Source organism: Asparagus officinalis, chromosome 4 (assembly GCF_001876935.1).
Source record: "Asparagus officinalis chromosome 4, Aspof.V1, whole genome shotgun sequence".
Lineage (NCBI taxonomy): Eukaryota > Viridiplantae > Streptophyta > Magnoliopsida > Asparagales > Asparagaceae > Asparagus > Asparagus officinalis.
In genome coordinates this window covers 20169923-20181115 of record NC_033797.1, presented here as the reverse complement: position 1 = coordinate 20181115, position 11193 = coordinate 20169923, and the positions used below count along the sequence as shown (strand labels likewise).

Below are 11193 nucleotides of genomic sequence, written 5' to 3'. Positions count from 1 at the left end.
ATTATAGTTCACCCATAGAGGAAATGTGGCAGAATTTTTTTCTCAACCATTTCTTGTTTTAAGGTACAAACATAGAGCAATAGGAAAGTCTTTATTTAAAACTGTTTCATTGAACAGATTGTTGAGCATATGCCCTTGTGGAGAAACATGTGTAAAAGTTTGGTCCATTCTTCATTTAGTTCTGTACCAAGCAGTCAAGTTGAGCAGTTAGATGCCCTAATATCATCAAAATATAGCCCTGACCTATGAGTTACCTAGTGCCTCCATTGCAAAAAAGTGAGAAAATGCCCAAAATTATCGCTGCATAGAGCTCTACTATTCTTTTAAGATGTGGATAAGGTTGCTCTTGGTTTGATTCGATGAAGCAGCTTGCTATTTAAAGTCTCTTAAGCCTACTGAACAACGATTATAGTGCTCGAAAGATGGCATCAGGTCACGAAAACTTTTTTCTACTTTAAATTTATTTTAAGCTTTTAAGATTGTGAAGTGCCACAATACTGCACTTCATCAATAGAGTAGACTTCTGGAAATCAATTTAGAGTTAAATGACAAGAACAAGCTTGTTTAGTGGGAACGGGAAAGTTCAGCCAAGTAACTCCACGATGTTTTATTATATACATCTAGTGACCTACTGCTATTAAATGAGAAATCATAGTCGAGTTATTTCTCTGCTATCTGGATCCATGATTATAAATATTGGTACATCATTAGTTTGGATTGTACTGGTATATTTTGAAGAAACTGATCCATCATAATAAAATGGACATGCACTTTAGGCGCATATAGTTATTATGGTAGTTATATGCAAAAAGGAGGGGAAAAACTAGGAGGCATTTAGTTCCAAATGCGTTGTTAATCTTTCTTTGCACCATTATCATTTACATATGTAATTTTTTGCTGCTGCTGTCATGCTGCTGTATTTAGTTTCTTGTTTCTCCTATCTATTATCCCTTGTATTGAAGTTATGCGAAAATTATAAAAATGCCACTCTTTACTTTTTTCATTTAGTACATAATAACGAGCTGATCATCTTATACCTTATGGTAGGAAGACTTCTGCGGGAAGCAGAACCAGAGCTAATGGAGGCTCTAATTCAGGCTTCTAGAGACGGGGATAATAATAGGCTACAGGCTTTAACTGCTGGGACATCAAAATTTATAGAAGCCGATGAAGCTGAAGAAGATATGACATATGAGGATGAAGAGAACATTGATGATGAGGTAGGAGAACAATTTCTATATCCCTTATATTAAGCAAGATACTTTTAGATAGTAAAATTGGATAATAGACTTCAAAGTAGTTGTGTTGTACTGGTGCTACACTCTTATGCCATTTTAATTTGATAAATTCTTTGTAATGGGAGTTTCTAACAGGGATCTGGAAATCATATAGAGGTAGCGGCCAGATGGTTTGACGGCCTTATTTACAGAGATCAATCAATCACAAAAGAAGTCTACTCAGTTCATAATATTGAATATGACCGACAGGTAAAGCTACATTTTAAAACCATTTTATGTATAATCAGAATATGAGCATCCAACTATATTGTTGAGTCATTACCTCTCGTCAAAGATGGGTGTATATGAGCATGAATAGCAGTCTGGGTCAATAAAATCAAGATAGTAACCTATTAATTGATTTATAATATGATACTAATAACAGAGTTAATACTAGCAAGTTGCTTACTGTAAGAAGGCTACGTTACAAACGTGCTATTTTCCATTTGGCAGCTACGTGTTTCTTGTTTTCATCCATTACCATGTGTCTTATTATGGATTGAGAGACATTTTGTGGTACAGATATGAGGATGTTGATTTAGATGTTGGGACTAGAACCAACAGAGTGAAAAATGGGTGCATGGGTCACTTCGGGAGCTCTTAGGTTTTGTTATGGATCCCCAAAGAGGATGAGAGATAAGCAGAACTTGAAATGACTGAAAAAAGTATTTCTTGAAGAAGTTTTTGATGAGAAAGTGGTAGCGACACAGCGTAATTAATATTGTAGATTGCAAAGGTCTGGCAATCAATGTGATACCTACATCCTTGGAGTATAACCAGGTTACGGATCCACTAATAATCAACAAGAATTACATTCACCCTCTCATACTCAAATCTCATTTTCTTACTGTCTTTGTTTCTCTCTTTTGGATACTTGAAAGAATAAGCAGCTGAAGATGCATATTGTCACAGAATTTCTGTCAATAAGGCCAAAATTACAAAAATACCCACACTATATGGACTGTAAATGCAATTTTCTTTTCCAGGGCGCTGCCTTCAGACCCCCGCCCTCCAATTGGCTAACTAGACTGCCGCTGGTGGGCTGTCCCCCGTGCCTCCGCAGTCGGGGTGCAATTCTACATTCATTAATTATTGGTCCTCCTGCTATGTAGGTTCCATGTAAGTCAGGTTCCACAACTGACAGAAGGACAAAAATAAATAAATAAAAGAAAAGTGAAAAAAACAGCAGATAAGGCAATTGTGAAGCTTTATGGAGTTTGTTTCTAGTAGAGGAATAAAGGTTCTGGGCCTTCTGGTTATGATTATTGGTATCAGATTCATGAGGATCTTCTTTCTCTCTGCCTTGTTCATAATTGCTGTTAGTTATCTTATACCAACTGGTTGTTTATCATTAATCATATATTGTTTGCAATTGCTGCCATTTTCTTGTTGGCTACTAGGCAATGATATTTATTCTTCTTTGAAAACCTTACTACAAATTTCCTATTGTATCATTTATGCTTGATCTGATTCTGCAGCTTATATGTTAAAAAAAAAAACTTTGTTCAAATCCCAAATCCCATAAAGTCCTCTTCCTTGGAAACTTTTGGTTATCTTTTATTATATACCACTACGTGCCCCATTTCTATAAACTTTTGAGCAATATTCCTTTTAGATTATAACAGTCGATGTAGAAGTGATCAGTGAGCTCCACACCTAATTTCTGTCAACAGGAACTGCGAAAACTTGTTCGACAAGTGCAATCAATCCAAGAAGCCTTACTGGCTGAAGAAAGTGATACAAAAGACGATTCCAAGTTGACCAGAGCGAAGAAGCCCCTCATTCGTTTCTTACGTTCTCTAGCAAAACAATCATTGGTCGAATAAAGTAAGTTTACGTTCTCATCATCGACATATTTATATAGGAAGTATGTATTGAAAAAGTTTCTCATGTTGAACAAGCAAGGCATCTATGAACAAAGTCAGGTTCACAATGGAGCATTCTCTTTGTAAAAGACCTGTCCTTATCAGAAGCATGAATAATATGATTGATTCTATTTTTGGCCAAACTTGTACTTGTTTCTCTTTAACATGGTCCATATGTGAAAATTATTACGCTTTATATTTTTTTCGCGATGTTTTTCTTCTTTGTGATATTCTCTTGCTGATAGTGATATCCTTTGCACAGGGAAGCAACACGGCTGTGATTCCCATCACTTTCAACTGTATCAGCATGCCAATGAGCTAAAATTTTCGAACAAAATCTTTGCTGTTGTGGCGAAGACTTTCATCACAAGGTTATATTCATCGGCGATCACAACTTCTGGCGTTCACAAGAGTGGAGGTTCAATAGTCTTTGTCGATGAGGGATATCTTCATGCATCAAATGCCAGAAGGTATGCTATTTTACTGAGAACTTGATGATTCCAAGCTACATGGTATTTTACTGAGAACTTGATGGAAACAAATTAAGTCTTCTTTTGTGATGATTCCAAATGTACGTTGGCGCTTTTTTGTTATTTATTCACTAGCGTGTGCTTTTACATCATGGGCATTATGTGAAAGGAATCTAGTTTGCTATCTTATTGTTGTCAAGCATGTTTCCTTGCTTGATTATCTTAAATTCCAAGGTACATTTGGATGATTTCTTCTAATTTTTAATATATAAATACATTATCCACTTCTTAAATAATGCAAAGTGACCAAATTATTTCAATGCAATACAATATAAAAGAACTATATTTTTCTTAAAGAAATGCAAATGACACCCTTAAGTTTTCGGCTGAGACATGACGATAATGAGCTTGACGTGTTAGGCTACTAGATCACAACTTGTAGACTTGCTGATGAAAACAACGAAGTGATGACGTTAATAAAGCCAAATTGGATGCATTAACAAATAGAAACTTAAAATTATAGTTAGAAGCTTTCGTCAACGAAGTTGTTCCATTTTATGAAATTCTATGATGGACAATACTTGTATTCTTTCGCTTTTATGGCCGGCTACATATGACCAAAATTTATAGTAATCCTGACAAGTATGAAGATGCAATAAAAAAAGTGATGAGTAAATCTTAGAGCGCACTCAAAGATATGTTGGCCACTAAAAGTGGCTGCATTTTTGTTTATTTATTTATTTACTTCATTCGTATCAGACTTTCAACTTTTGGGCGGATAAGGCTTCCAAGTGGTCAACCTTGATGATATTTGGTTTTTATAACATTTAGAGCTTTGCTATAGGAACCTAAAATATGAGACCAATAGAGGGACATGTGAGGTGTCTCCTCCTATTGCATAATGAGTTGCCCAGTTTGTCTCATATTTTGGTCACTGTAATGATGAGCAACTTATTATGCAATAGGAGGGGGGCATCTCACTTGTCCCCCATGTTGGTCCCATATTTTAGGTCCATATAGCAAAGCTAAAAAAAAAAAAAACTTTTTTCCTTTTGTTTCTTATTTCTTTTATTTTAAATATTTTACCTTTATTGTTGCATATGTTGCCAAACATTTGAGTTAGCCTTAGGCATGGAGAAAAAGGGCTTCCACCTTTTCTGCCTGTGTCAAAAGGTCCCTTTCTGATGTAAACTCGAGTCATTCGTGCTTCTTAATTGTGTCGACACACACCAAACCCACAACGCTTTTCACGCTTTAATTTTCCTTTTCTTAAGAAAATAATTCATTCTCCAGCAAATCATGCAAACCATGCAAATGTAGAAATTACTTCCACCACAACATTCAATAAATATCAAAATATATATTAACCTTCTTGTTTTATTGACCATGTAGCATACGAAAATTGTTGAGACATATTGGCATCGGGTTGGCATGAAGCATGCGGGTGTCATTATAATGATGTTGAGCTCCATACTGTCCATTAAAAAAAAAGAAATGATAGAGGCACACTCTAAGGCACACCATCAACCACACTCCCTCTCTCTCTACAGTGCAGGGGGCCCCACATATGATTTTTTTAAAAAATCACATGTGGGGCCACCTGCACTGTAGAGAGAGAGGGAGTGTGGTTGGTGGTGTGCCTTAGAGTGTGCCTGTAGCGCCTCTCTTAAAAAAAAGCGCGTGCATACGTGATGTATTCGTTGTAAATGCTCTATTGTGTCATTAACCTATCTAAATAGTATTAAGATTAGATAATCTTGTTTTAGATTACAAGTAGACGATGTCATAAGGTTATAGAGCCTCTTTATTGATTATGGCATGAAGGATGTAGGTGTTTACTGTTGATACACGTTTGCGTGTTTAATTTAGAATGCACAAAAGCACTTCAAGTCGCACCAATGTAGGTTTCTTCACTGTTGAAAAGCCCATTCCAAGCCCAAAATTGGAGTATCTGGTCCTTGATCCTCTCCTGATGTCTGCTTTTAAGTATTAATTTTATAAGATATGAATTGGGATATGAATTACCTTTTGCTAATAAGGAATCCGTATAAGGGGTCTTTTTATAAGGATATGAATTACTAATAAATATCTAGATTTGCATAGGGGTATTTTTTTTATTTTATTTGTATCCGTATTTTATCTTGGTGTATATGGATATGTATTATTCCTATCGAGAAATTCGTATTTGGATCTACCTTCATAGTTAGTAAGCAAATATGAATATGACGAGTATCATATTTCATCCATATCCGATCTGTTTGCATACCTCGTTTAGACTACTAAATTGTACGGTTTTCATACTTCGGTTATTTCTACCAAACACTGATGACTTAGATGGTTGGGATGTATATGACTCCCATGGTCTTACGTTCAATTTCGGGCTGGATTATGAAAAATAAATAAATAATAAATTAGGTTATTTCTGTTTGAGAATATAAGGGTGGATGCAAAATCCCAACGTTCTTATTTATGATGACCTCCTTATATAAACGATGCATGAGCAATTTAACAAAGCGTGCTGCTACAGGGATCCCAAAATAGGGGATCCTGAGTGAGACATGTGAGATGTCGCCTCCCTGTCCCGTGATGCACTGTTCATAAACAGTGCATCACGGGACAGAGAGACGACACCTCGCATGTCTCACTCAGGGTCCCCTATTTTGGGGTCCCTGAGGCATTTTTCTTTAACAAAAACTGTGACAAACATAAGCATAGAGGCTTGCATGAAGTTGTAGGATAAGAAATTTCCCCAAAGACATGCCCGTAACAATGCAGCTGATAAGATTTTTACAGTTTTAGCTTATTTTTGTATTAAATAAGTGGCTATTGGTTTCTTTACACGAAATAAAGTTATAATTAGAATTTGTAAAGGTCGATGTCAATGACAGCCCAGTTATTAGTTCAAACACCGCTACTTAAAACCAGCCCAACAACTTCTATCCAAAATAATCTGAGTCAGCATCTTCAAAAATATATACTATTATACAATTAGGTTCCTCTAAAATATGAGACCGAAATAATAATAAGAGAGAGAAATAGAGTTGTAAAATAAAGGATTTCTTAGTATGTTACCCTGTTGTTGTTGTTGTTGCTGTTATTATTATTATTATGATTATGATTTTGAAATTGAATGATTACCTTTTGCTAAAGATCCTCCTGAGTCCTTGATTATAATCATCTTGAACGTGAACGAAGAAGAGAGGAAATGACGATGAGTTTCTTTGAGGGGCTCCGGTAACAGGTAGGGAGGTTTGTTTTTGTATAATATTTTCTCAAGGAGGACATTTCATCTTTTATAGAAGCCAAACCCATCATCTCCACCCCCTCAAAACTCCACCCCCTCAAAACTATCTCTGAGAGATTTTCTCTCAACAACCCCATTTAACACGTTTTTCTCAACTAAGAAACGTTGATTTGGTCACACAAGACCGAGTCAAGATAACATCTCCCATTTGACCAAATTAACCAAGTGACATGTCTCCCACTATCCGTGAGATCAGATGTTTCTTCTTACCATTACTTCTACTATTTATAGAGAGTAACTCTTTATTTTATTATTCATAAAATTTTATTTGGATTTATTTATTCCTAAGTCCCATCAAACTTACACGTTTGATAAAAGATTCTGTTGGTATTCCTTTTGCCAAAGGATCAACAATCATATCTGTAGTAAGGTACAAGTCACTTTAACTTCTTCATTTTCTACAATATCTCGAATATAGTGATACTGGATCTCAATGTGTTTTCTTTTAGAGCTATTCACGGCATTATTGATTATGCTAATTACTGCTTGATTATCACAATAAATATCATTAGGTCCTTCTAACAAATTGAGATCTAAATCAATCAAAAATCGTCTTATCCAGACAACATATGTAGTTGTCATACTGCAAGCTATATATTTAGGTTCTTGTGTGTATCTAGCAATACACCATTATTTCTTGTTACTCCAAGAAACAACTCTTCTTTCAAAGATGAACAAGTGTCCTGAAGTGGACTTTCCATCATCTTTATCACCTCCGAAATCAGCATTGGAGTAACCGAGGAGATCAAGCGAATCGGCTTGAAAAACTAATCTATGAGTCAATGTACCTCTGATATACTTCATAATCCTTTTAACAGCTTCCCAATGTGCTGGTCCTGGATGACTTTGATATCGGCTGACTAGACTTACAGCATAAGCTATATCAGGCCTGGTGCACAACATTACATACATTAAACTTCCAATTGCTTGAGAATAAGGAACATCTAATGGATTTTGTCCCTTTCCAGGGCTTTGCTCTTTACATAATCTCTTTCCCATGACTAACGGAGTTGGCGTCGGATTGGAATTCTCCATTCCAAACCTTTTAAGAACCGATCTTAAATATTTTTCTTGATTTAAACTTAGCATGCTAGACTTTCTATTTCGAATTATTTGAATTCCAAGAATATATGATTCATCTCCCATGTCTTTCATCTCAAACTTTTCGCTGATATCTGCCTTGATTTTATTCAACATTTCTATGTCATTTCCAACGAGCAATATATCATCCACATATAAGGATAATATAGTAAATTCACTCCTATTTTTCAAGAGACACACAATTATCTAATTTATTTTGAATAAAACCAAGTTTAGGGACTGTATCATGAAATTTGAGATATCATTGTCTAGAAGACTATTTTAAACCGTATAGAGATTTCATTAATTTGTAAACTTTATGTTCATGTCCTTTCACCTGAAAACCTTCAGGTTGTTGCATATATATCGCTTCCTTCAACTCTCCGTTAAGGAATACAGTTTTAACATCCATTTGGAATAATTTCAAATCAAGATATGCAACAATAGACAAAATAATTCTAATGGATGCAAATTTAGCTACAGGAGAATACGTAAATCAAGATATGCAACAATAGACAAAATAATTCTAATGGATGCAAATTTAGCTACAGGAGAATACGTCTACTAAAAATCTATTCATGCTTTCTGGTTGTAACCCTTGGCAACTAACCGTGCTTTGAATTTATCAATAGATCCATCAACACTATATTTCTTTTTAAACACCCATTTGTACCCTATGACTTTTTTTATTTTTCGGTAGATCACATAACTCCCATACCTTATTCTTTTCTATTGAATCAAGTTTTTCTCTCATGGATTCTAGTCATAAAGCTGATTCATGCGATTTCATCGCATCAGAGATGATTAAGGGATCTTGTTCTTCTATATTTGTATCTACCGAGGAACATGATGACTCACATGAATATAAATAGTAATCATCCATCCATAAATATTGTGTTCTTGGCCTTTTGTTGCCTACAACCGGTTGATGAGGTACATTATTTTTCATATGTATTTAATCATTTTCAATGTTAGGTTCATTCACAATATCAGAGTCATTAATGGGAACAACACCGTAATAATCATCGTCTATTATAGTTAGAGGTTCCGTTTCCTCTCAAACTTGTTCCCCTTTTCTATGTTTTCTAGAAATGTAGCATCTCTGCTTTCAATGACCCCTTTTTTATTGTAGAACTTATAACCTTTTGATTTTTCTGAATACCTTATGAATCTACACTTTATTATTTTAAAATCTAACTTATCTTTAAGTTGGTATGGAATGAGAACATGGGCTATAGATCCCCATTTCCTGAGATGGCTCAGATTAGGTTTCCTTCCATTCAATAATTCATAAGGTATAGATATAACTGATTTGATGAGAATTCTATTTAAAATGTAGTTTACAGTTAACAATGCTTCTCCCCAAAAGTTTTAGAGAGACTAGAATGAGACAACATATATCTAACTACATTCATTAATGTTCTGTTCTTTCTTTCAGTAACACCATTTTATTGTGGTGTATACGACATTGTTGTATGCCTTTTAATTCCATGCTGAATATAATAACTTTCAAATTCTTTAGAGTTATATTCCCCACCTCTATCAATTCTCAAAATTTTGATTTTCATTCCAAGTTGGTTTTTAACTTCTGTCTTATATCTCTTAAAGTAGTTAAGAGTTTTTAATTTTCTAGATATAAGATAGACGTGTGCAAATTTGGAATAATCATCAATAAAAATAATAAAATACTCTTTATTACTATGAGTTTTGACACTTAGGAGATCACAAATATCTGACTGTATCAACCCTAAAAGTTTATTGACTCTTTGTCCGCCAATAAAAGATTTTCTAGTCATTTTACCAGTTAAACAATAGTCACATGATGGTAATTGAACATTAAATAGTGCAAGAAGTAAGTTCATTTTGATAATTTCTTTTATTTTTTAAATACTAGCATGTACTAGTCTAGAATGACATAATTCAGACTCAGAAATATTATAGGACTGTAGACGTCAAAAAATACCGAAAGATATCCAAATACAGCTCAAAGAAGGAATTCATCCAAAAAGTCAGAAAAAAAGGACATAGACCGTCTCGCACGCGAGACAGTCTTTGCTGTCTCGCACGCGAGACAGTCTTTGCTGTCTCGCAAGCGAGACAGACTTTGCTGTCTCGCACGCGAGACAGACTTTGCTGTCTCGCACGCGAGACAGTGTTTGCTGTCTTGCAGTGCGAGACAGCGTTTGCTGTCTCGCACGCGAGACAGCGTTTGCTGTCTTGCAGTGCGAGACAGTGTTTGCTGTCTCGCACGCGAGACAGCGTTTGTTGTCTCGCACGCGAGACAGACTTTGCTGTCTCGCACGCGAGACAGTGTTTGCTGTCTTGCAGTGCGAGACAGCGTTTGCTGTCTCGCACGCGAGACAGTTTTCAAAGGCTCAGAAACTGTTTTATAAACCGCCGACACGTGGCCATTAACTGTCAAAGAACATGGGGAACGTCGTGGGCGAGAATCACGTGAATAACTACCAAAATAACGGAGTTTGAAAACGTGAGAAGGCAGTTACAACGAAAACTGCCAGACAGATACTGTTCCCGAGACAATATTTACTGTCTCGCGGGCCGACAGAATCTGTGATTTGGTGGTCCACGAGTCAAAGCGCTCCCGGCACAGGCAAAGATCCCACGCAAGCAGCGATCCAAACAACGATCCTGCGTTTGTTTCTCAAGAGTTGTAATTTTCATTTTGTTGTGTAAAAGAAGTCTTATAAAAAGACTATTTCTTTGAATTTGTTGTAATCGACCGAAGATATAATGAATTCCATAACAAAACCAACTTTTGCTGAAAACAAACTGGCGACCACAGTGGGAGCCAACGGTCTCGCTGCCGAGACCGTCGTGTCGCAGCCGATCAAGATTCCAGTTGAATCCATGGTCGAATACGAATTCGACCAAACCAAGTTTGAGGAATATCTCTCATCATCCTCTTCAAGATCTTCATTATCTCGCAAGTACAAGAGGATCTCACAATTGAGGAAGACTTACATGCCAAAGAAGGCACAAAATGAAGATTCTCGCTTGATTGTTGCTGAGAATTTCACTCGCAATACTTCTGCTCACAATGGCTCTTATCTAGTTAAAGAGTCATCGAATCAAAGCCCGCCGGCATTGACGAAAAGAGCTCGTCAGAGACAACGCCAACGCCGCGCTCGCCAAATGGCTAAGGCGTTGGAACAAACCGACGGGGTTCGTTATCACGC

At 36.1% G+C, this 11193-nt stretch overlaps 1 protein-coding gene across 1 annotated transcript in view; it reads left to right on the top strand.

Moving 5' to 3' along the window:
- The window catches only part of LOC109836864 (UPF0307 protein ECA0281), a 21836-nt gene extending 18040 nt beyond the window's left edge, over positions 1–3796 (top strand). The window contains exons 4-7 of the mRNA XM_020404900.1: positions 1048–1220; positions 1374–1487; positions 2951–3104; positions 3405–3796. Coding sequence (XP_020260489.1) covers positions 1048–1220; positions 1374–1487; positions 2951–3103 — 440 coding nt within the window. The 3' untranslated portion in view covers position 3104; positions 3405–3796. The remainder of the gene's footprint in view (positions 1–1047; positions 1221–1373; positions 1488–2950; positions 3105–3404) is intronic.